Raw genomic sequence first — 26,042 nt, 5'->3', positions numbered from 1 at the left:
AAAGGATAGCAATGAACAGCATGTCCCTATAGCTTTTATTCCTTGTGAATGTTCTCTGAAACAGCAGGCTCCTGTTCTAGTGTTTTTAATGAGTTGGTAAATGCATTAGTTCTGTGGGTTACAAGAGCACTCTGCCATGGAATACAGTCATTTTAGTAGCTTCTCTTTACAAAGCTAAAGAGGTACAGACAAAACTGAGATGACAGACAGGAAATAACACTGGGATTTTTTCTTGCATTTACTCTGTCATTTTTTCCTTTTTCTTTCCTAAATTGTCTTGATTTTCATGCATAGCTGGTAGCCCTTTTGTTTTTCCTCAGAAATTTAATTAACTGGAGGTAAATTAGCAATTTGTTTTGATAAGTATTAAGTCAGTGGAAAAATCCTCCTCTCCTGATTTTGGGTATGATTTTCTTGATAGACAACTTTCCCCATTGTGGTGTTGCCACAACAATGCTGGCTTGAGCTTGAACCAGACAATGTGTGCTAGGAAGTTTCTGATGAAACTGCAGCACCATGACCTGCTGATGGAATTTTTACTGCTTTAATCTTTAGAAGGCTCAGAGAGCAGTCAGAGGTTGTGCTAAATTCAGCTTCTGTATGGTCTGGGTTTAACAGTGAGGAGATGCTGGTCTCTCCAGTCTGAGGCACTGCTGTCCATGCCATGCCTAATGTACAAACAGTGACCTGCTGACTTCTCAAGATAACAATCTGGTATCCTCTCATCAGCAAATGCATCACTTAAAAACTAAAATGAACAACTGCAAGATCTTACAAGAAATAAAGCAGAGCTTTATTTGGCATGAGCTCCTCTCTGGGTAGCATGTCTGCTTTTTTGGTGTTGCATGTTAGAACTCACAGCTGTGAAAGGCTCTGCTTTCCTGTGGTGGTTTAAGTGTTCTATTGACTGTTTCAGGGCCGAAATCTTGCAGATCTCAGAAGGAGTCAGCCTCGAGGGACTTTCACCCTGAGCACAACGCTGCGATTGGGCAAACAGATTCTGGAATCAATAGAAGCCATTCACTCTGTGGGATTCCTGCATCGGGACATCAAGCCTGTATGTTGTTTTGGAAATTTTCCTTTGGTTTTATGTCTGTCTGTTCTGCTTGAGTCAGTAAAGACAGTGTGAGTATGGACAGGTCTCAGCAGATACATTTAGGCTTCCTTGCACACTTCCACTGTCTGACATGTTTGGTATTTTTTATAGGTACAGAATAGTAATATTGTATTGTCCTTCCTTTAAGTGCAAAGCAAACTAGCTTTTATTTGCTCTACTAGCAAACTAGCAGAGGCTGCTCCATGGTGGGTTGGTAGCTGTCAGTCATACTTGCACCAGTCAAGATCCCAGATTGAAGCAGTCTAGTTCTGAATGGCCCTTTGGAGCCCAGTCAATTATCACTGTAAAAGTTGTTCAGAAAGGAAGTCTTGTTCTGTGACGCATCACTTGAATAAATCTTAATTCATGTATTTGACTTAGCTAAATCATGCTCTTAATCCTATATGAGTGATTGCCAAAAGAATTGGAGCACAGTTTCCAGTGTCAGAAACACAGTCATTGTTGGTCATCTGCTTAGGCAAAGCACAGTAATTCTAAGTCTCATTGTAGAAGCCAGTCTTTTTCCTACAGCTCTTCACTACTTGAACACTTGTTGCTGTGCCATACCTGTGACCAATTTCTTTCTAGCAAACTCATTTGCTCCTTTTAAAATCAGCTGCTTTTGGCTGACTGGATTCAGCTGAAAACCAGTCATTGATGTAATTGGCTATAAATCCTTTAGCAGCCCCCCCATTATGGTAAAAGATGGAACTTTAGGATTGAGGTTAAAAAAAGGAGTTGCTCCATTTGCTTGTTATTGGTTTATTTACTGAGAATCGAGCCTGGTGTTTTCTATATGCCTCAGTGTTCAGATAGATCTTGGCAGTGCAATGCAGTAAATGGAGATCCTGGGAGTTAGGGCAGAATAATTCATGCTAGCAGCTGAACTATGAACAGAAGCATTTGCCTACAAGAACTCCAGCCTGTTATGCAAATCATGGAGTTCTCACTGCAGAACTAGTGGTGTTAAATGTAGCTCTTTGTCAGAGCAGCAGAAATTTAGCTAACCTAGTGTGAATTTTAGCAATTTTGAGACTCCTCAGTCTCTCATCTGCAAAGTGAACTTCTTATCAAGGCAGTGATTCTCTAATCATGATGTTTAAAGTGCATCTTAAAATGAATCTCTTTGACTTGTTTCCACCAGAAGCATGTGGAGCTACATGATGAAATTTTGCTAACAAATGGCCACTCTTACCCAAGCTGCTGGCATCAGTTTGACTTTTCTTTCCTTCTTTGTCCAGTCCAACTTTGCCATGGGCCGGTTACCTTCAACGTACAGGAAGTGCTACATGTTAGACTTTGGGTTGGCCCGCCAGTACACCAACACTACTGGGGAAGTTCGACCAGTAAGTACATTTCAGGCAGTATTTTTGTATTTTTCCATTTCTGCAACTGATTAGGAATGGAAAGGTTTTGTGGTTCTGTTTGTTTTGTTGCTGTTGTGCGTGGTCGTTATATTGCACTGCATTTTCTGCAAGGTGAGAAGCAGCAAGTGACTGCAGCTGAGTTGGGGATTAAGAAGGGATGATAGATCTTGTCTTAAAAGATGTGTGGCTTTTTTTTTTTTTTGTGTGTGTTTTTTTTTGGTTTTGGTTTTTTTTGTTTCCTTTAGGATAATCATGTTTTCCACAGGCTTGCAATACTTACTGAGTACAATATGGACTAACAAAGAGGGTGAGCCCAGTGCTGGCCATGTAACTTTTGTAGCCCCAGGGGACTGGTCTAGTTCAGTTCTCTGTGGTCTGGGGAAACAGGTTGGTGTATTCTTAAAGCTTTTGATGAAAAAGTGTGCTAGATGTTAAAAGCTGACCTGATCTCTGGGGCTGAGCTTACTGTGAGCTGCAGCCTGTAATGCTGTTCTCACCCTTCCTGGCTTTGGTTTTATGTCTACTGCCCCTATCCAGATTTCCTAGCAGGGATATTTCAGTGTGCCTGCCTGGAGGGGAGGTAAGGGCAGGGGGCATGACTTGTGCTATGTAATATGGGTTTTATCTTCAGTTCTTTTACCAGCATGGTGTTATCTGGGGTCACTCATAAGGATGTGTAAAGCTTCAGATATTCTAGGATCTGTCAGAGAATTCCTAGATTTATTTCAGAACACAGTGCAAGCAAAGAGTGCTGATACAATATCTCTGTTTATCATCCTAGGCTTGCAGCTTTGGATCTGCACACTTTTTCCACCTGCAAGATAATTGTTGTTCTGGAAAGTGTTGATAATGTGCTAGCTAAATACAGAGACTCTGTAGTGCAGGGTATGTTTGGGGAGTGGGAAGAAAGCAAAGGCCAGTGAGCAAATTTTGTGTCTTTAGCAGATGAATATAGCTGGGGAGTTTTTTTTTTGTTTTTTTTTTTTGTTTTGTTTTTTTTTTTGTTTTTGTTTTTGGTTTTTTTTTCTTCTTTCATAAATCTTTTCAGTTTTCTTTTTCTCTGTAGTTGGGAGCAGCTTCAAAGGTTATGCCTGCCTCTTATTCTTAGAGAGACACACATTACATACTACTGGACTTCCTTGTCAATGCTTTTTAGTTTGGGGATAACCCTTCTCCATATTGCCCTTCACAAAATATAGTCCCACTCCTTTCCTCTTTCTGGAGTCAGAATTCAAGTCCATTACAGCTTGAAATTGGTATTTGATTTTCTGCAAAATTCCTTCTTTTCTTAATGAAATCATTCTTTATGTCTATTTCAAGTCCCATTATTTGAACACTGTTCTTTCTTTACAATTAAAGAAATTAATTTTTCCATATGTCTCTTCTTTTGAATCCCCTATTTTGTTCCTTTCTCACCGTAACTTAAAATTATTTCACTTTTAGTTTGCTCCTAGGCCCTGTTTTTAGAAACAGCTCTACATCCAGCCTTTTCCAGGGAAAAAGATTGTTCAGCTGTGTCTTGCAAGCTGTGTCCTGCTTGGGTTGGTGTGGATGAGGGGGTCTTTGTCAGAGTGCAGGACTCTGAGAAGGTTTGTCTTCATTCTGCTCAATGGTGGTTCATTGCACAGCTGGGTCTCATAGAAGGATGAATGACACATGATCTGTTCCTAAAAAGACACATGCCATCCCCTGAAGGGTGGGAGTGTGCTTTCCTGAAAGTGGTGAAAAGTCTCCATTCATTTGGGATATAGGAGGATGATACAGGGTGTAGTCTGATATACCTAATGTACCTGTTCTCCTACGCCACACTTCAGGGGGTCAGGCTTTTTGACAGAAATGATACAGCAAAAAAAACCACATAAATAGTCACTTAAGTGCTTCTAATGTTATGCAATAGTCACTGGGCTCTTTGGTCCTTTTGTGTCCCTGATACCACTTCGAGTCCCACTTATCAGACCAAGGCATTTTTCTGGAGAAGCACAGAGTGATTGCTGCCCAAGTAATGCACTGAGGATTAGGAAGGAGATGGAGAGGAAGGGTGGTATGAAGGCAAGAGAGATGAAACATTTTGTGGTGATTTTGCATTGGGTTTTTTTTAAGAAGAACTTTATCACTTGTTTCACTGAAGAGATTATTTCAACCCAGTAAGGTAAATTCTTTTTTCTCCATTCTCTTTCCATTCATTTATCCATGGAGAAGACATTTTTCAGATTTATCTGAAAAATCCTGAGCCTAGTATTTCTGTGGTTTGGTTCTGAGGTACAATACACAAGACAGGTGAGGGAAGGGGCTCACTCCCTTTTTTTGGAAGCATGTCTGGATTTTGCTTTCAGTCATATTCAATTTGTTAACAGAAAGTTTCTGCTCATGTAGGTTCTCTGCAGTTTCCTACAGTTTCAGAAGCATTGTCATACTTTATGAATAATACCATAAAAGTATCAGCTGTTTTCATATCCTCTGAAATTCAGAGCCACAATCTTATTATCACCTTTTCAAAAAAACTCTGAATGACTTTCTAATAATACAGATAATGATCCAGGTCTTCAGGATACTGTGGATTTGTTGGGTTTTGTTTTTTTTTTTTTAACTTACCTCTTGCCTTCTTACTTTCTAGAGACTGTTTAAAGCTTTGAAGTGGGATCATTTCAAGGGCTGTCCCAGCAGCTTTTACACAGGGAGCTGTTACTCTCCTGAGCCTTTGATGAGTGTTATGGATTTGATCTCTATATCTCTACAGAGGATGGATACTTGACACTTCAACTTGATAGATCAGCATTTGTGAAGTTATGGCCCACTTGACGTAACTAAATCCAGATTTATTCTGAATCTGAATTTATCCTGTGCTTCTAGGAAAACAAAACTGATCTCCCTTGTGTGGCATGCTAATATTAGCACAAATGCTAGTCCTTGGAGAAGAGCTGTTGTGGCACAGATTTGCTTTCATAGGAGTGGTCTCACCCCTCTACTGCTTGCCCATTGCCACGTGTTACAAAGTCTGCTGGGCAACAGTCTGCAGGAACTTACATTGCTCCATAAAACAGAAGATGGTCGAGACCAGAAGGTGTGTAAGGAAGCATCCTGGGCTCTCTCACACTCTTGCTTTAAGTGCTGTCACAGCTGCTGCAGCTCTGTTAGTTATCAGTTTACTGTGCTGCTTATAAATGCCATAAAGAGAGGGGGAAAATTACAACAAAATTTTCATGCTTTTCATGCCAAAGTTTTTGTTAAACATTAGGAACCAGCCTCACAGTTAAACTTTGATATAAAGGAAATCATGTTCTGAATTTGGCTGATTTCAAAACTGCTTGTTTATTTCCTCTTTAGAGGACAGCTATAGTTGATACCACTCGAATGAGAGAGAAATGTGTTTTGCAGTGCAATTTCTTGCAGTGTGGACCTTTTGAGAGGCTGATGTTTTTGAAAACTCAGCTGTACTGTATGGACTAGCTTGCCCTTGCCTATATGCACAAATGCTGCAGAGAAAACTGTTGGTGATGTGCTACTTTCCCTTAGAAAAGCTGTGTAGACCTTTCCTAATTAGAAAGGTAGCTATCCCAGCTAGTTATATTTCTGCTGATTTTGTTCTTCAGGAGAGTGTCAAATTTTCATTCTGAACCATCGTTATGCTTTTTAAAAATCAGTATTTTACATGCCAGATGAAACAGAATACATCTGCCCAGCTCCCTGTGACCTTACCTATAGGATATCCAGAAGCATCTCCTTTAGGACTGGAGGCAGGTTACCTGAGTGCTGCAATTGTTATGGTCCATTTGGAATAGGCTGATGAAAATTACACCACCTTTTTATTGCCTTTGTACAAATCTAGACGAGGTAACAGTTGCTGATGCATGGGATACCACCTGTCCAGTTTCAAAGAAAGTGTTGCAGATCTAAGCAGTGTTGAGAAGACAGTAATGACAAACTTGCATGAAGTGGGATTGAAAAGATTGTGATTATAACATGCACAAGATGATGAATGAAAGGAATTTTATTAAAGTCTGTAAAATACTAGTTAGTAAGTGCTTGCAGTTGCTGAGGATACTCTTCTGAGAAATGAGAACCGTTTTTTCTTCCTGATTTTCTCCCCTTCCTTTATTCCCTCCTACCTACAAAGTCTATTTTGTGGAGAATCCCAAGACCTTTCATAACCAATTTTATATTACAGGATGCAGTGATCTATTTTAAGGATTTTACTGTTATTTCCCCTAGATGCAACCTTCTGCTGTGGTTCAGATAGAGACAGGAGCAGTTTTATTCACCGTGACATCCTGGTTGTACAACCTGCCTTTGCCATGCAGCAGTATCAGTAGTCAGTGCTAAGACAACAGAACTAAGCAACTGGAGAATGAACTGAGAAAATTTTGGGTTTTTTAAATATGTAGAATTCTCTTCTTTAGAATGTGCACAAGTCAAATTTTTCATCTTGCATTAATTTTTATAGCAGAGAGCTGGACGAGCAGAATCTGTTTGATATGGAGAGCTAAGGCTGAGAAGAAAATGTGAACTTGAAGGGGGAAATGAACATAAACATTGTTATGCAGAAGATGAACAACATATGCTTATGTAATGGAGGTGTTCTGAGTCATGAAGGTCTTCTGTGCTAATGTAGGTCAGGTTTTGGACAAGAACTCCTTGATCCTTGCTTGGCTCTGCCTGTTTTGTCACGTGCAGTGCAGAAGGCATTGTGCCTTTGCTCTGTCTGTGATACCCTGACTTCAGAAACACATTCCCTGTGGCTCCACAAATACGAATTGCAAGCATTCAAGGCTTTAGCAGCTTGATCTTAATTATTTATTTGAAAATAAAGGCTATGTTTTCCCTGAAGCCTCTCTCCCGTTGCAGGATATGACAGTGGACTGTTCTGCTCAGCAAGCATTTCATTTTAGCTTAGTCAGCTGCAGCCCATTGATTAGATCTCCATCTCCTTGTGGCTCAGACTGCACTGCAGTAGTTTGCAGTGCCTTGCTGGAGAGACTGCACATGCACGAGGGAGTCAGTGGGCACAGGGATGATGGTGTAGGCAGGACAGTGCACAGCCTGTGCAGAAGAGCGTGAGGAAGGCTGAAGAAATGTGTCAGCTAATTGAGAAAAAGGTATTTATTTTCCAAATGTCTGGGCATAGTGTTAAAAATAAACTTTGCTGCAGTGAGTAAGGTATTAGAAGAGGAGATGATGGCATGTTTTTCTACTAAGTAGTTTCCCCCCCCCCCCCACTGGAAAATGAGCTATAAAATAACACAGAGGACAGGAACTTCTACATCCTAATACCCCAGATACTCAGACAGAGAAGCCCAGTAGCTTTGTACCTGCTTTGTACTTGAAATACATGTAAATCTGTAGTATTACGTAAGAAATGAACATTTTGGAGTAGAATAACAGATTTGTGGAGCTGTATTACTATATTAGCTTGGGTGGGAACATAATCTTTGTCTCAAATATTTTGTATTGTAAAAAGGTAATCACAGAATAGGCTGAAAACACAGCACAGTCACATTTGTTCAGAGATGAGGGAAAGGAAAAAGAATGGACCTAAGTCTTAAAAACACTGCACATTTAATATATAGTAGAAATGCAATTTCACTGGGAACAGGTTAGTTATAAAACAAATAATCACAAAAATTATGTTATGGTTCTCATTGTGACTTTAATTGCTGGAGTAGCAAGTTTTGACTTGAGAAGTGAGATTATGTTCTGATTTAAAATGCCACAGTTACAGAAATCCAATGCTGTTGAAATTGCATGTATGGAAAGCAGACTAGGTGATGGATTTGAAACTCTCTTAGCAAGCAGGGAATCTGCTATCTTGCTACATGGGGCTGTTTCTCTGCTCTCCTCATTGTAAAGCCCAGGGTCAGCCAGGGTGACCTCAGATCATCTACATCAGGTTGGTGTTGGTTTTATTTTACACAGCAGCTGCTAAGGGGGTGAGGGAAAAGGAAGGACAACTCAGGCTCAAATTTTATGTATACCTGCAGGGGACTGAGATCCCATTTTCCATCTCTGAGTGCTTTTACTACCAAGCTGCAGGGGGGTATACATTACATCTGAATGTGTCATTTCCTTCTGGCTGATGCTATTCCACTTGAAGCTCTGATTATTCTTCCCACTGGAAAATGGAGGGAGGAATATAAAACTCTTACTGTGGCCAATGATGAGGGAGCAGAGGCTTTGCTCCCTAGGCGAGTGAATATTGGATTTGAGTTGGATTGCAGGTCAGATTTCCCCTCAGTCAGGTAAGTGCATTTGCTGCCAGGTCATACTCTTCCTCCCTATTGGTAATAGTTATTCATGTATTCCATGCAAAAGATATAATTTCCAACCTGTGTGTTTTTAACTTGCATCTCAAAGCACCCTGTGGCTTAGGGATGAGAGTGTACTCTGGAAGGAAGGAGATGGGGTTTACATGTAGGGAGGTTTGAACTTCAGTGTGCTGCATCTCAGTGATTGCCACAACTGCCTTTTGTCTTCTTCCTTTTGATAGAAAGGAGTCATCATCTCCATCTGGTTCCAGGAAAGCATTTTGAGCTCTAAATCCCAAAGGAGATGTGACTCCAAAACATTTCCTTTTCAGTAGTTCCCTTGGTCTGTTTCAGTGGATGAAAATCTTCTCTTTCTTACTTAGCACTCTGTTCTTTCTGTGGGGATATTCTGTGCTGCTTTTTGCCTTATGGGACCTTGCATGTAAGAAACAAGTGCAGCTCTGAGGCCAAAGCTCTCTTGTTAAAAATCATGATAACTGAATAATAGGATTACAACTGAAATAAGCTTTTGACTAAAAAAAATACTCGTTCTTTGTTTTTACTGTGAGAAAGACATTCTCATCTTCAGCACAAGTTCTTGCTGTAATCATGTGATGCATGCTATTTAAAAAGACAAAATACCTTGTTCTTTAATGATGTTGAATTCATTGGAAGTTTTGAACTCTCCTAAAGTAAAGTAGGATTGATGGCATTTTAACTCAACTGCTTTGTGTCTTTTGATTTGGAAAGAATAGCAGGAGACTTAAATAGCTTTCTCAAAACTAAATTTCATGCAAAATTTATGGAATTCTTAGGATTTGCACTAATAATTGTTAGGAAAAGGGAATAGTGAGACTTGAATAAGAAACTCCATTGTGTGGATTGCTTTTGATTACTTAATTTCTATTGGAATAAGTATCTCTCAGTCAAGGTCTTTCCTCAGGTTACTGAATTAAGCTTTAAGGTTATATAATATATTATAATATTAATTTTTGCCTCTGATGAGGATGTCCCTCAGTTTTCTCTGCTGTGCCATTCACAGATACTATGACTGCTCATGTGACCTAAAAGCAGCACCTGAGTTTCATCCTGCTCTCTCCCAAACCACCATTCTGCATCCCCCCATGGACAGTGGAGCACAGCAGCAGTCACCAGGGAAAGGGAACATGCCTGAAGTGGGCAGCTGAGTAACCTGTAAAGTTGGCAAGCCACTGTTTGTATGGAGATTGATTGTGAGAAAGCAAGGTAGTGGTTGCAGAAAAAACCCCAAATATCTTGGGTGAGAACCCGTAACAATTCAAATAGGAAAGGGGACGTTGCTGTTGATTTTTAGAAACTTATGTGCTATGTTAGAACTTGCTCTGGATGCAAAGGGCAAGAGATGAGGGAGCAAATCCCCTTGTGGGCTATTAGATCAGTTTGGTTAGGGGAGGAAGGGATGAGCACTCATCAGATAATTGTAGGAAGGAAAAGCACAGTAGAAGTATACAAGTGACCTCTGTGGTAAGGCTGTCTGCATGTCTGCTCTCAGCTTTGTTTTTCCAGTTATTAGGTGTGATATGCAGGCAGGGGAAGGTTTTCCCTAGAGGGCCCCCTCTCACCACTTACAGAGCACTCACAAATCACACAGGCTCACAAAAGGCTTGATGTGTTTCCTGTCTAAATGAAACTCAGCACAGGATGGGCCAACAGCCCTGGGAAGGGTGATGGGAGATGGCAACAGCTAAACAAGACACAGGTTTCTGTTGGGATACAATATTGAATGTTTTTTAATTTATTTCTGTTTAATTTTTTCTCATTTTGTTGGTTTTTTTTATCATGTTTTTCTTTGGGTTTCTCTCTGTTTTACAGTTCTTTTGGGCTCTTCTTTTGAGGCTGTGTTTGATGCGTTGGCTTCCCATCCGCTGCTCGTAACCATCTCTGCTATGAGTTGTGAGTGAGCCATCACCATGCTTCTGGGTTTTCATTTTGGTTTGTGCTTTTGTTATATATGGAAGTCCAAATTACACCTGGTTTTCTTTTTTCCCCTCATGATCTGTTTGTTTTTCAGCAGGATTGTGACAGCTACCTAAATGTGATGCAAAGGCCTAGAACACTTGGGGTTCTCTCTGAGGAGCTGGCAGATATTTGGGTGGTGCCAGACTGATTTTGTCAATTCTGTGGTTTCAGAGACAAAGGGAGGGGAGTTTTCTCATCTTACTTTTCTGTCTCCAGCTTCCTCTAGTCATTTCTGACTCCCTGTGGACATAAAATATAATGCAGTCATTAATGATTCCACAAAATGCTGCTGTTTAAATTAAGAAGTCAAAATGCATAAAAGAGGTGTGGATTTTCTCCCCACCAGAAGAGGTGGAGAGGCATCTCCTTCATGAACCTGTCTGAAGAAGTAGGAGGTTCCTAGAGGTCACAGGAATGCTTCCTTTTAGTTCAGCTAAGCTTTCTTTCACTTTTCCTTCTTACCACAACCTTTCAACACAAGTCATTTCTATCCAAGAAATATCTCCAAATGCTTTCCATGATCTGTGGCATCTCCTCTCTCATTACCACCTTCTCTTCAAACTGTGCTAACTTTTTTTCACATTCTTATTGCTGAAAGTCCTTTTCCTGATTCCAGGAGAAATGGGTTAATATCCTAGATGACAGCAGGCCTGCCAGGGGCAAATGTTGTGCATCTCATGAGGTGTCTGCACAGGCTTCCAGAAAGCTGGGGAGGAACCAATGCTCATGGTCATGAGAGCACCACAGTCACAAGAAACAGCAGGAGGAAAGTACTGGCATCCAAATACAAGTTTTTAGGAAGGCACATTCAAAATATCCAGTTTCCTTTTGCTGATGAGGCAAAAAAGGAATAATTTTAGTCTCTATGAATGAACATGGTGTGAGGAGCAGGGATTCACATTAATGAGAAAATATGAGCACTCCTCAAATAAAAGGGGAGTGTGCAGGAAAGACAGACTTCATGTGAATCATGAGGGGGACACTGTTGGCACTTGAAATACAAATGATCCTGAGTGTTTAACCTGGAGAATGATGGGTGTATAAGAACACAGTTTGGAAAACACTTCCACTTCATACAGGATTTTGTTACCTACTTCTGTCTCTGTCTGTGAGGTGGTCTACATTGCTAATGCAGTGAAAGGAGCACAGAGTATAGGTTTTGCTCTGTGGTGGTGTTCTAACACATTGTCCTGAGCTGAAACTCATTTTAAACCAAGTTTCTTACACAGTGCAGCACTGTGTAGTAAAGTACTTTAGCTTTGTGGTACACACAATCTCAGTGAGAGAAGAGATATGCTTTATAACTTTTTTTTATATTAACACTGATGTGGTAAAAAAGAATCACCTATGGTTTAAAGTTATATTTCACTCTGCTAGCTTATTATATATTCATAATTTTGGGGATTCAAATCACTTGGATTATATATGTCTCCATTGTCTGAAGCTCCTAAGTGTTTCAATTCTGTCTCAACTGTGGACTGGTCTGGACAAAAAGGATGATGTATCCAGGCTCTTTCCCACTGCTGACCAGTGCAGTGGTGGGGTGAAGTTTATTAACTGGAAGAAATGAAGTGTGTAAAGAAATCATCTGGAAAATTAATGTTTGTGAATTCCGAAGAAAAGTCAATAATAGTTGGGTCTGCAGCATGTGCCACAACAAATGCTCAGGGAAGAGTTGTTTGTTTGAATGGAAAACAAGGTATCTCTACAGCCTGGGAAATACTTGATTGCAGTGACAATTCCTTGTGACTGGCAGGACAGGCAGATATGGTTAAAAGAGGTGCAACCTTTATGAGCAAAAGACACTGTTACACAGTTAGCATCTGTTTTGTTCAAAGGACTCAAAAGGTCCTGTCAAAGCAACTGCAAAGTTTTGCCCAGTTGCAGTACTCTCCCTTCCCCGAGGTCCCACGAGAGAGAGGAGTGGAGGAAAAACCCTCTGGGTTCAGGTGTGGGACTGCTGGGGAGCAGCAGGTCATGTTGGGACAGATACAAGGTTAAAGACCTGCACCAAAAGCCAGGATTTGCTTTGCTTTGCTTCTGAGAGAGGAGAGGTTTGCTACCAATGCTTGCAAACTGCCTGGCATTGGTTTCAGAACAGATCTAAATAAAGACTGCATAGATAGCCTGTCTGCCAGAAATAGTAAGTATTGATCTAAAACAATTTTGAGAGACGTTGCTGGCATACTGAAGCCAGCGCACGAGCTACTTGGTTCAGCACTTGCATGGACTGCAAAAATGGAATAATTTTTGTTCTGAAAACATTACAGGTTACATGTTAGAATTGTTCTCGATATAACCTTATGGCTCATGAAAAGTATCCAAACACACTATCTTCCATTCATAATGGAAAAGAGGAATATCTTCTTTCTTTTGAAAGTGTAGAGCAAAATTTATGGTGACGGCTATATTCCAGTGGCCAATATTCTGCTTTTCAGGAACTCACATCAGTGAATCCTGTGGAATTCTATTTTGCACTTGTTTGTCAGTGAGAATCCTGAATTGCATAGTTCTGAGAGCAATGAGGTACATGATCACAAATATAATATCTCTGCTATTACCTGTTGCTAAATAAGTATCTTATAGCTCAAGCTGCTGTAGTGCAAGATTAAATGCTGGATTAAGGGCATGGGATGTGCATATGGGGTCTCTTTGGGGAGTATTTGATTAGCACACAAGTTGTAATATAGACTTACAGCTTTTTTTTTTGCTTGGAGTCATTATAACTTAAGAGCTGCATTGTACACTCTACAGGTGTGGATGTTACATGGTGTTGGTGAACTTGTTAAAAAAATGTTTGAAATTTTATTCTTTCTGAGAATATTGAAATTCAGAGCAACTTCCCTGTATCCTAAAGGAAGCAACTGAATTGTACATATTTAAAGTGACAGAAGGGTGCCCTAGAATAAAAGTACAGAGTTTTAGGCCTAGTTCTGGAAGTACAGGCACAGCTGAAAGAACAAACCTGAATCCACTGATCTCTGTGGGACAAGTTACTCAATTAACTTGTTCTAATATGCTCACTTTCTGCTGGAGTAGGAACTTCATTATGAATATGTTTACCTCTTTGCTCAAGCTTAGCCTTATGATGGAAGAAGTCTGAACCTGGTTGACTGCAAGAATTTTGAAAGCACTGCTGTTAAGTCTTGTTAACTCTGGCGCCTCTAGTTCAACTAAGAGAATTTGGTGGATGTCATTATTTAAATGCAAGTGTTTTCAGAATGACATCTGCATAAGTGAACTCACATGGTCTAATGTTCTTGTGGAGGCAGCAGTAGAAAGAGTTGGAACAGTTGCTCAGCCCCCAAAGCAGAGAAAGCCTCCAGATGGGACAAATAAGTCACAGGAGGACTGTCTTTCCACACCCACTGTATCAAGCCTTTAATTCCCAAGGACATGAAAAAGAGAATCGGGGAAAGAGAAAATAAAGATAGGATACACTGGGAAGAATCTGGAAAAAAGCAAGAACTCTGAAAGTCAGAGATTCACAATTTGTTGAAGTCTTACAGAAGATGCTTACAGCAGTGGTCATCTGTCAGAGTAGGTGATCCCCATTTCCATCCTGACCAGGCCATCTTCGGCCTCTGCTTAGCTCATGTTACTCATGACTCAGTTTTGCACTTCTTTACTAGTTTTTCCCTTGACCTGCAGTTTAAAAAGGAAAATCTGACCCTGGTTAGTGTTCTTCTCTCTATGCCTGGACTGTTACTGTTCTAACACAGCACTGTAACCACCTTGCCTTCTCTGTAGGGTGAGCTTTCCTCGATATGCAGAATCAGACAACGCTCTCTGTGTAGCTGCTAGAGCACAAGGAGGCATTAAGAGCCTCCTATTCCTTGGGTGCACCCAAAATAGCAATTTAGACAAGAAGTTCTCAGCAGTTGGCTGCACAGGGGATTCAGTCATCCACTCTGTTTCTGAGATATTTCTCTTGCCTCCCTCCAGCCTCGCAACGTTGCCGGTTTCCGAGGAACCGTCCGCTATGCCTCCGTGAATGCACACAAAAACAGGGTGAGTATTTTGGAGTTATAAGGAGTTACCAGTAAGATAATTCCCCCTCTGAGACCTGTTTTGAGGAGTAAAGGAGCAAGAGGTGAGAGTTCTGCTTTGTTATCTGTGGAAGTTAGTATATCAGGAGATTTCCATTAGGTAGTTAAGGGTGTTGACTGTAAAATCAAAATTATGCTTCGCTTACTGGGTCCTCTATAGTTGGCAGACTTTAAAATTGTAATTATTGTATTACCAGACACTTTTTGAGGGCAGTAAGCCATACTGAAGGGGAAATCTGGTTAAGTTCCAGGCTGCTTGCTGCTAGTTTCTAGCAGAACTTGGCCAGGAATTACCAAGTGCCAGGTCCCCAAATCCATTCTTGATCTGTAATTTTTAATATTACCATCAGGAGAAGAGCTACCTGGTGAAAGCTGGGGTTTTTTTTTCCTGAACCATTATTTAGATAGTGTCTGGCCTGTTTCATTATGAATGCTTCTAGAGGCTCATCTAACATTCTTCTCAAAACACTCCTCTCTCCTATTTCAGTAGTGTTCCTTTGCAGACAATAAACAGTAAGTTTGGACAATACTCTCAGGCATAGGGTGTGGTTCTTGGGGTGTCCTGCACAGGGCCAGGAGTTGGACTGATGGTCCTGATGGATCACTTCCAACTCAGCATCTTCTATGGTTCTAAGTTCTGCATTTCTGCTGCCAGATGGAAACTGTCAGCCCTCCTGCATTACTTCCAGGTTTCTGGCCTTAGTTGGAATGAAATTGTAGGATTATCTGTGACATACAAAGAAATGTCAGTTTTTTTTAGGGAAGGAGCAAGTTATTGTCTACAAAAGGTGGAAAGTGTGATGTGGGGACGGCAGCTGAATGCCATCATAAATTCTTTCTCTTTCTTAAGAGACACAGAGAAACCTGAGGTATAATTTTTGCAAGAGCTGAGTAGGCCCAGCTGTAGCTGGCATCAGCTGAATGTATATTTAGACACAAAAATTGCTGTATAATGCAGGCTATTTTGAGAAATCATATCCTAGACATTGGAAGGCATTGAGCACCAAAAATGAGTTCATGTGCTTTGACAATTTCAGCCTTTATCCCCATGTTTCCATTTCCCATTCACTAACCCAGGAGGAGAGTTGTATATTGTATGTGGAAATGTTATAAATCTGTAAATTGTTGTGGTGCATGATGGTGAGTCTTTTGCAAAAACTCTTGAATGGATTTGAATTATATTTAGGCTTAAAAATAGTAATAATAAATGTGTTGTATATACAGTTTGGGTTTTTTTTTAATCTAGGTTATTGCATGTCCCGTTAGTAAATATGAATCTTTAGCCTTTAATTTGGCTTTTTTAATCATTGACTGGGAAGTATGACTTCTCTTCCTGCCCTTTAAAATGAGGTAGCTCATCTGGAGAGTACACCTGGACCCCTCAGCCATGGGGAACTTTGCTCCTCAGTCTTGGTCTCTCTTTTCTCCAGGAGATGGGCAGACACGATGATCTGTGGTCCCTCTTTTACATGTTGGTGGAGTTTGCTGTTGGTCAGCTTCCATGGAGAAAGATCAAAGATAAGGTAGGAAAACTGGTGTCTGTGCTTAAAAGAGGGTGCTACATTTTAATTATTATGACTCTTTATTATTCCTCCTGCAGCTCAGTGCAGCTTTTTTTCTGGAGTCAAGCCAGAATCTCCTTTTCATCAGGTCTTGCTGCAAGCTGCCAACCTGCTTTTGTGTGTTCTGATACACAGGGTGGGCTTCTCTTATTTTGAGTAATCAGACATTTTTTGATGAATATTGTTAATCACATTTGATCACATGGTTTTTACTTTTTTTCTTGCAAAGTAAACAATACAAGTGCAAAGACTGAGCTGTCCTTTTGACAAATAAAAAGAGCCTTTAGAAAGACAGGAGGGAAATGCCTTGCTGTGCCAAACAAGCCAAATGGGATTTGAAATTAGAAAGTTAAACAGGTGTTCATGTTGTCTTGGAAATACTTTGTGCTAAAGAATAAAATCCCTGGAAAGAAATAGGTCACCCTTGTGGCAAGCTTCTGACTCAAGATTCCCCTTTCACCTCTGCCTGCAGTGCTCAAGATCCTTGTGCCTTGAACAGCAAACAGGAGGAGTGTGTAGACACTGTGCAGGGTCTAGGAAGAGTCTGTATTCCAGGAATAATAAGTCTTCATAATTGTGAAGCAATGGAAGAGATTCTTGGCTCTGAAATGTTTTTGTTTGTTTGTTTGTATTGGTTTTTTTCCAGGAGCAGGTTGGCATGATAAAAGAAAAGTATGAACACCGAATGCTGCTAAAACACATGCCTTCAGAGTTCCACCTTTTCCTGGATCACATTGCAAGCCTAGACTACTTCACCAAGCCAGACTATCAGGTGGGAGCCTGTTACTTTGTGATGCTTGGCACTATAGATTGGCATTTAGATTTTTTAACATTTCCGTGAATGTGTTTATATCTGTCTGAGTATTGGTGAGGGAGAGAGATAGGCAAGACTGACTGGTGATCAGAATCCAAATTTATTGTGGACTACATATGCTTATATACTGTTCTAGGAAGGCTAGTAATTTTTTACTACAATGATTGGGTTAATCATCACAGAACAAACTTACACATTTTGCAACATCTCTTGCTTGTAGAAGTTGATTCAATCTTTTTTCCTGTCAGCCAGTCTTGATTCAATCTTCAAAACTCTGTTCTTGACAAGGTATCCTGATTATCACATCTCTTGTGTTAATCAGGTCTAAAGTACTCTCTGTCTTGTGTGCCCAACAGCTGAGGAATACCTTTCCTAGAACCAGGAAAAAGAGGCTGGACTGTACAGTTCTTCAAAACCTCAAGAGTTCCTTCATCTCCTTCCACCATCCTGTCCAAAATAATCCTGAACTCCACACCAGATAGTTCCTCCCAAACAACACAGTACTTTTGGCTTTCATTAAGACACAAAAATTTTGAGGTACTCCAAATGTGGCAGAATTTTGGCACAGCATGCCAAGGTCTAAGAGCCTACACAGATAGTTCAGTGGTGTACACCAACCCCTCTGATTTCTTGCAGACTTATATGGCCTTGGCCATTATTATCTCTTTCTTTAATATTCATCTAACATAGGGTTCTTCCTCCCATTCAGTGTTTGCTGTCAGCCTAAATGTGAGTAACTCAGACTAACACAACAGAACTGAAGCAACTTGATTCTGTGTTGCTTTTTTTTTTAATCACAGTGGTTTTCTCTGTACATTAAAGACAGTGATGGAAGCAACATTTTATAAGCAGATCTGTGCATTCTTATCTGAGTGCCTGGTCCTGTTGATAGTGCATCAAATGAGTGGGAAAGTGGTAGGAGGTTGTTCCAACAAACTCTCTCCAGCAGTGCCTTTGTGGTTTAGCCATGTACATGTTGTAACATAGCAACCACACATTTTTTAAAAATTAAAAGGAAAAGGTGAATACTTTCTACATAGTGCAGTGGAAAAATAACATTTGCCACTAAGAGGGAGAGCTACAGAGGGATGGAAGTGGACTGATGAGATGCAGAGGGAGCTGGATTTGTTTGTCCTAGAGTAGAGAAGTCAAAGAGGGGATCTGATTGCTCTTTCACTGCCTCAAGGGACAGTTGTGGGGAGAATAGAGGCAGCAAGGGAAATTGTGACTAAATCCAGCAGGGGGGTGGAAAATTCAGAGTGTGGGTTCTTATATAAAAAACAGGTACTTAGAAAAGCTGTGGAATTTCCATCCTTGGGGATTTCCAAAGACTGGCTGAATGACAAATATGATTTGCCTTTTAATTAGCTCTGCTTTGAGCAGATGGTTGGATTAGAGATTTCCAAAGCTGCCTTTGAACCTACATGCTCCTATATTCTATTCCAGCTTAAAAGAATTGTGTCCTAATGATACCAAAAAGCCATCCTTGAGACTGAAATGGAAGGAGATGTTTCCAGACAGAATTCAAGCAGTACAAACCACAAACAGCTCTTTCACAGTAGGGCATTTGACTGAAGCTGTGAATTGCCTTTTTGCCTTCAGTTTCTTGCAGGTGCAGCTTGGGCAAGAAGCCTCCAAAAGGGAACTCCCCACAAAAGTCTGGCATCTGAAGCTTGCCACTTCTAGTTTGACTTGGAGACCTATTCCAGACAGCAAATTCTCCAAGCATCTTAGCTTCAGAGAAGTCTATATGTTGATTTATCTGGATGTATTACTCTGAAATATTAAGAACTATACCAAAGGCCATTTGAATTTGTCACCAGTATCAGACCCACAGAGAAATAAAGGAAATGTCATGCTGAGTGGCAATTTAATTACAGCTTAGAGTCCTTGAGATGATGTCTCCAAGAGACATGTACCAAGCTGTAACAGGACACTAAGTGTGACCAGAGATCACTACTCTCTGATGGATAGATGACACAAGTTTGCCTAAGCAGGAGAAAGGAAAATGATGGTAGAATAAAATAGACTTGAGCTGTCAAGTGATGGATCTTATACCCTGTGTTTTTGTACTTCTTGGGCTCGTGTCCTCAGATGTCAGGTCTGTCCCTTTAATGGATCGCTGTCAGTGTTGGTTCATGGTTAGGATCAACCTTTCAGCACTTTCACAGCAGGAGGATGTGGGTGTTAGAGCAGCATTTTGGGGTTTTCTGACTCATTTGACAGCAAGAGGCATGCCTCTTCCCTGGAAAAGTGCAGATAGGATGTAGTAGAAAATATTTTGTACTACACTTGCATATAGTCCAGCTGGTAGAAGAGCAGTTTCAGGTGTGGCTGGCTTTTCTCTCCAAAGATCTTTTTGCAATGAGTATCAGCAAAGTAATAGTGACCTTTTCTCCTGGAAGATTACAGAACTTTAAAGAGCAAAGACAAGTGCCTTTGCCTGGGAATCCATCCTATTCCCTCAGCTAGGGCATTGTGAATTGCATTTCAGTCAAGGAAAAATGATCACATCAGCTGTTGTTGTCTGACAGAATGGCTGTCCTGTACACATCCTGAGCAGGTGTGGAAAGGTGAGTTTCCTATATGGACATCCTCCTTTAGATTCAGTCAATACCAGATATTGTCAGAGCAATTGGGAGAGGCTCCCTGTGAACAACCAGTGCTGGTGTGAGTTCTCTCATGCTGACCAAGTCTGGTGGTTTAGCTCCAGCTGGCAGCTGTGTACCAGGCAGCTGCTCACTCACTGTACCCCCTGCACAGTGGGATGGAGAGGAGAATCAGAAAAAAAAAGAAAAAAAGAAAGAAAAAAACACAGGTTCAGACAAGGACCGTGCATTAGTTGAAACAAATAGAATATAATAATCAAAATTGTAATTAAGAAAAAAGAAAAAAATAAAAGTAATAGAAAATCAAGTAAAATACAATTGCTTGATGCCCAACCAGTCCCCAGACAGCAATTGGTCCCTTCCAGCCAGCTTCCCCAGTTTATATACTGGGCATGACACTCTATGGCATGGAATATCCCTTTGGCCAGTTTGGGTCACAGCTGTCCCAGCTGTGCTCCCTCTCAGCTTCTTGTGCAGCTCTCCACCAGCAGAGCATGGGACACTGAAAAGTCCTTGAATGAGGGTAGGCACAACTGGGCAATGGCCAAAACATCAGTGTGTTATCAACACTGTTCTCATCCTAAATGCAAAACACAGCACTGCTCCAGCCATTGGGAATAAAATGAACTCTATTCCAGTTGGAAACAGGACAGCAAGTAACTAGATATCTTCCATCATAGTCCTAGTGTTTTCCCCCTGGAAATTCTTGTAGGACTTACAAACACAAATCAGGAGCATTCCCTTATCAAAAGGGGACCTCTGCCACTAAAGAGGTGTGCCTGATATTTATTTTTAAATACTGTGTTGTAGATTACAGTGCAGATTAGAACTTGATCAAGAGCAATTTGCTATGCCCAAAGTTTCTGCTGAAAGAGTCCATCTTCTTAGATAAACCCCAAAGAATTCAAGGCTTGAGCGCCTGGACAATCCATAACTGGTTTGGTACATTTTATATGTGATATTTCAGTATTGATTGTGATTCTTTTCCTGAGCCTTGGCCAGGAGAAGCCATTTGACAAGATGTTTCATGACAGCTTAGTGGGTAATTTGTGCCCCATCGGCTGCTTCCCTCTCATTCTCTGGGCCATCAGCCCAAAACATGGCATGCTACTACATAATGTGCAATTAAGCTTTATGTCCTCATGGACAGTAACATCTTTAATAGAGAAACATACTGGACCTCTTCTTTATCAAAAGAAGTCTTAATCAAAACTAGTGGGTTTGATACTCAGAGTTGGAATTGCACATTGTCTTGTCCAGCAGAAGGAAACTCAACATGGGAGGCTTGCAGTGACTATGGAAACTTTTCTGATTCTTAATATTCTGTCTGTAGGCAGACGATCCCTGGACAGGATCCAGTGACTTTTTACATGGCTTTCCAGGAGCAGTGGCTGTTGCTGGGACTGTTCTGTGCAGTTTTCCACTCCACTTCTCTCCTTGTAAAGCTTTGACCTTTCATCAGGAGTATAAAGGTTTCAGAGAAAGCTGAGAAGACTCAGTAAGTCCATTAAATAGCTTTAGAATAATGGCAGGTGAAGGTACCTGTATCCTTCAGCCATGGAAAAGGATCCTACAGGGAGTACAGTAAAGGGCTGTAAAATCCCTAATGGCCTGCAGAGTCAAGTGCAAGACTTACAGAATAAGTTATAGCAGAAAGTAACAAAAGTTGTTTCAACTGAGTGAGTCCTTAAAGGGATGCTAAGAATAAGGCAGCTGAACATTTAATTTTATCATGTGGTTTCTTACTTCAGACTGCTTCAGTGTCAAAGGAATGGAAGGTGGCAGAAGCAGTACCAATTTTTAAATAACTTCACAAGATACCACTCCCTGATACTGACATGTCCATCACAAAGAATCAAAAGCTGTGATAAGACTGGCAGTAGTGGACAGATGGGTGAGGATGATCTAATGAACAGAAGCCAGTATGGCTTTTATAGAGGCATCTGTCTACAAATGTGTGAAGCTCTTGCAAGGCATCTTTGAGTTTGTGAGGATAATAATTTCTAAAAGATATTTGGCAGTAATCATTTCCAAAGTAGCAGTCAGAAAACAAATACAATCCTAAGAATTTCCTGAATTTCCTGTGCCTTGGTCTGATTGACACCCAACTCTGGAAATTCTGTTAATCAAATGTAGTATTACCACAGGAGTGTGCACCTGATTCTAAGGTTCTGGGTCACAGAAAGGAGGAAAAAGTTGGCTCATCTGAAAGCTGCAAAAAACTGCATTTTTCTGCAGTTTGGTGGAAAGTACTGGGAAATAGCAGGCTTTCCTGTCCTTCTGATCATGCTGATAAACAGAACTGGAATATAATTGCAAATAGGATGTTTGCTCATGCTAAATTTTATTCATAACTTAGTGTTGATTCTACACCATAAGCTGAATGTTTTTGCCATCGCACTGTCTCTCCCTGCGGAGGGAAACTGACAGGCTGAATCTTGTCAGTTCTGCATTATTTAGCTAAATAATTTTATTAGAAATGTAGGACCTCACAGCTCTGTTAGCCTACAGCATCCAGTTTCCTTTTGACAGCAGAACATCAGATTTCTCTGCTAATGCATTGGTGCATGGAGAACTATTGACAGTAGTTTCATTCTCTCCTAGAGGATACCAGTTCTTAGAAAAGGAACAAGCATGGAGCACATCAGCCACGAGCATTTGTACCTGCCATCTTATAAAGAGAATTGTATTATTCTTTTTAGAGTTTTATTTCCTTAGGCAGCCAAGTGTGTCAGGGCACATTGTGCACATTAAACACAACGTAGGGCTCCTGACTAAGCCATATTTCAGCCAGACACTGCAATGAGTCTGCATCCTAGGGCTGCCTTTCCCTGTTCTGTTTATGTCTTCTGGCAGCCCCTGAACTCTGCATATCAAATGTACTGTTCTGCATAATGTACTGTCTAATCTAGAGGAAGGCTGAATTGAAGTTATGGATTTAGAATTGGAGTAACAAGCTAACTGCAAGATTTTATTGAATCAGTGTCAAAATGTTGCATGCATTTCTTTTGTAGGTTTGAAGAAATGAAGCCAAAACCAACCTGAGAAACAACTGTTGCAATTTCATAAGTTTTCCTTTCATTTTTTAGCACTTTTCATAGGCAAACTGGAGATGATAAGATGCACTTGGTCCTCGTGCACATACTTCAGATTTTGGTGAGAGCCACTCTCACCTACTTACCAGAAATTGTTCTTGCAAATCTATTCCAGCTAATCATGTCAGTTTTCGAGAACAGCATGAAGGAAAGGGGCATCACTGAAAATGAAGCCTTTGACTGGGAGAAGGCTGGTACAGATATCCTGTTGTCCACTAGCACCTCAACTCCACCACAGCAGAACACCAGGCAAACAGCAGCCATGTTTGGGTGAGTGTTGTAGTTGTACCAGTCAGACAGTGCACAACAACCTCAGTTCTTTTTTTAAAGATTTCAAGGCCATTATGATTCTGGGAAGGTGGAACAGCATAGAAGGCACCACTTGATCTGACTTTTTTGATATTAATTTATGTCTGTGGTGGTGGATAGTGAGTTGAGTACAGATGAGTGCATGCTCTGCTCACACCTCCAACACAGCTCCTCAGCCTGTTCACAATGTCTTTCATGTGCTGCTGCAAAGGTACACAGAGACTGATGCTCAGAGGTACAGATGAGTCCAAATAGAAAAGGCTTGATTAGAACTGGTTTTCACTGGTCTGTCTTGGTGCTTTTGGGGGGCTGACATTAGGGGATAAAAATAATCCCTAGTAATGTTATGGAAGATAAAAACTGTAGGGCCTAGTAAGCCTCATTTGCTCATGCAGAAGGAGAGGTTTCTTCACAGCTCAATATGGTGTGGTGGGCACTTGTGAAGGAGTTTTCAGCCTGTGTATCAAGGGTCCCAAGATGCTTTCACTGATCCATCCTACTGTCTTTGTAATTTTCATTACATGGAATCCTCCTGTTCTGATTCAGGATGTCACATCTGGGACTGCCTGTTTTTCAACTAAGTAATACCCTAAAATCTGCTGAGGAATTCCTGTGGGGTGATGTAATAAGCTGCCTTCTTTATATGCTGATAATTTTACCTTTCTTTTTGTCTCTTTTATAGGGTGGTTAATGTCACTCCGGTACCCGGGGACCTGCTCCGTGAGAACACCGAGGATGTCCTGCAGGGGGAACATTTGAGTGATCAAGAGAATGCTCCTCCCATCCTGTCAGGTCGGCCAGTGGAAGGCCTTGGGCAGGCTCCAAACACGGCTTTCAACGAGGGTGAAGTTTGGGAAGAGACAGATGTGAATCGCAACAAACTCAGGATCAGCATCAGCAAAGTAAAGAACATTTCCTTGTCTCCTGTGACTCTTGGATGTAGGGCAGTGGTTTCACAGACTGCTAGAAGCCACTCAGATCCACTGATGTAGCATGCTATGTAGTAAGCCCAAAAAGCATTGAAGAATTCTCCTGTGGCAAGGGGAATTACAAGGAATTTTTTCACAGAGTAAAAGCCATTGGGATTAATTTAAATATTTATGCAAGTAAGATTTTGGGGGCCGGTAATGCTAAAGTGAATCTTTTCTGCCATCATATCATTATCTAGGTTTTTGATACTTCAAGCAAGGAAATTCTAGTCCTTGCATAGCTGATATAAGAAATGTCCCAGGCATGGAAATCAAAAACCAAAACGTTATTGTGTCCCAAGCTCTTGTGTTACTATAGGACATGAAACAACACAATGCACACACACTACTGTTCTTAAGGTGAAAAAAGGGAAGTTCCTTTTCTGACTCTAACATTTATAGATTTTAAAAGTGACAGTGGATTGGAGGGTGAAAGTGCTACTTTTCTAATAACACTGGACAAACCAACAGTCTATCAAATTTTGCTTCTTCTATAAAAGAATGCAAAACAATAAGTTATTTACAGAAAGTGTGTGAGAAAGTTTGCTACAAGAATGTAAACATCAGAAGGCTTAGAAAATCTTAAAAAATCAGGGTGACACTCTTGGGTAAATAAATGTAATCAGAGATGTCTTCATAAGCTATATTTTTCTGAATGTAATGTAATCAGAGTTGTCTTCATAAGCTGTATTTTCTTTTTTGAATCATCACTCATTTTTCTCTTCCTTTTTTTAACTTTCTTTTTTAAGGCTAGGAAAATCTATAGGGAGCATCTAACTATGGTTTCCCCCCTATCAAGAGTGAGAGAAACCATTACTTAATATTCTTATATTTCTGCGTTCCAAGGTCATATTAAGCTTTTTTAGCTCACATAAAATGTATACTTCAATTAATTTTCCTCATAATCACTAAGGTGTTTCTCAGTCCTTTCTTGTAAATGTTATCTCATTTCTTGAAGGTATCCCCAGTGAAGGTTGATTCCATGTTAAATGTCAAGTATAAGAACCTGACAGTTAGTTTATTAATAAGGTTAATTTACATACTGCAAGTAAATTCAGATTAGTGGCAGGTCATCAGATACATACGGATTCTGTTAGCAGAGAAACATTCATCAGACTTAAAATGTTGTCAGGGCTTATCAGATTCACATCACAAACCTGTTTTTAATGGACATTTGTAGACTGGCATGTTAAGTGTGTTAGTCTTCTGAAGCTGACCGGAATTCACTTCAGTCTCTACTAGTACAAAGTTAGTCCTTATTTCAGCAATATAGGTATCTCCACTATCCTTAGTCTTCTTAGAAATGCATGGACAAGAAATAATCTAATTTACTTAAAATTCTCCAGTGCAAATAATTCAGATCAATGTGTTATCTGTATGAAACATTAGCAGAGAATTCCCCAACACTGAGAAATTATGAATGAAGTTAAAATTACCTCTTCATCTCTCACTGGTAACTCTGCATTCCCAGAAGTTTTCATTTGAAGGTATATGAAATAGGAAAAGCTTGATGGAGAGGGACAGTTCTGTTCGCACAACATATATTAAAAAAAAAAAAAAAAAAGAGAATATTACAGAAAAATCCTAGCAACTTTTGTGTGTTTTTCTTTGCATTTCTACCACCAGGTGCTTTGATGCTCTTCAGTCAGACTTTTCACAGGGGAGTCCTTTCTGCATGCTAGTTGTGTGTTCTCTCTTAGGTTCCTCATTCACAAGTCCTGTCATAACAGCAGCTAAAGGCAAGAGAGGTTTCTAGAAGCTCCACAGCACAGCCAGGTGACTCGCGTGCCAGGCACTGTGCTATTTGTTGTCAAGCTGCTGCCAAAGGAGCTTTGGGAGTTTCTCAGCATGGCAGGGAGCACTTCAGCTCTGGCAGTTCTGTAGCTACACAGCAGCCTGTGCAGCAAAGCCCACAGCCCAGGGCAGCAAGCTCTCC

The 26,042-nt window shown here is 40.5% G+C and overlaps 1 protein-coding gene across 3 annotated transcripts in view; it reads left to right on the top strand.

Moving 5' to 3' along the window:
• Positions 1–26,042, top strand: part of TTBK1 (tau tubulin kinase 1) — a 104,578-nt gene that overhangs the window by 39,081 nt on the left and 39,455 nt on the right. For all 3 annotated transcript variants that reach the window (XM_077176163.1, XM_054629595.2, XM_077176164.1), the window contains 7 exons: positions 917–1,057; positions 2,338–2,442; positions 14,646–14,711; positions 16,180–16,272; positions 16,958–17,083; positions 22,945–23,099; positions 23,821–24,040. In XM_077176163.1, the coding sequence (XP_077032278.1) occupies positions 917–1,057; positions 2,338–2,442; positions 14,646–14,711; positions 16,180–16,272; positions 16,958–17,083; positions 22,945–23,099; positions 23,821–24,040 (906 nt within the window). The remainder of the gene's footprint in view (positions 1–916; positions 1,058–2,337; positions 2,443–14,645; positions 14,712–16,179; positions 16,273–16,957; positions 17,084–22,944; positions 23,100–23,820; positions 24,041–26,042) is intronic.

The sequence above is a fragment of the Agelaius phoeniceus genome, chromosome 3 (genome assembly GCF_051311805.1).
Source record: "Agelaius phoeniceus isolate bAgePho1 chromosome 3, bAgePho1.hap1, whole genome shotgun sequence".
NCBI lineage: Eukaryota > Metazoa > Chordata > Aves > Passeriformes > Icteridae > Agelaius > Agelaius phoeniceus.
Note: the sequence above shows the minus strand (reverse complement) of the source record. Positions and strands in the feature narration are given on the sequence as shown.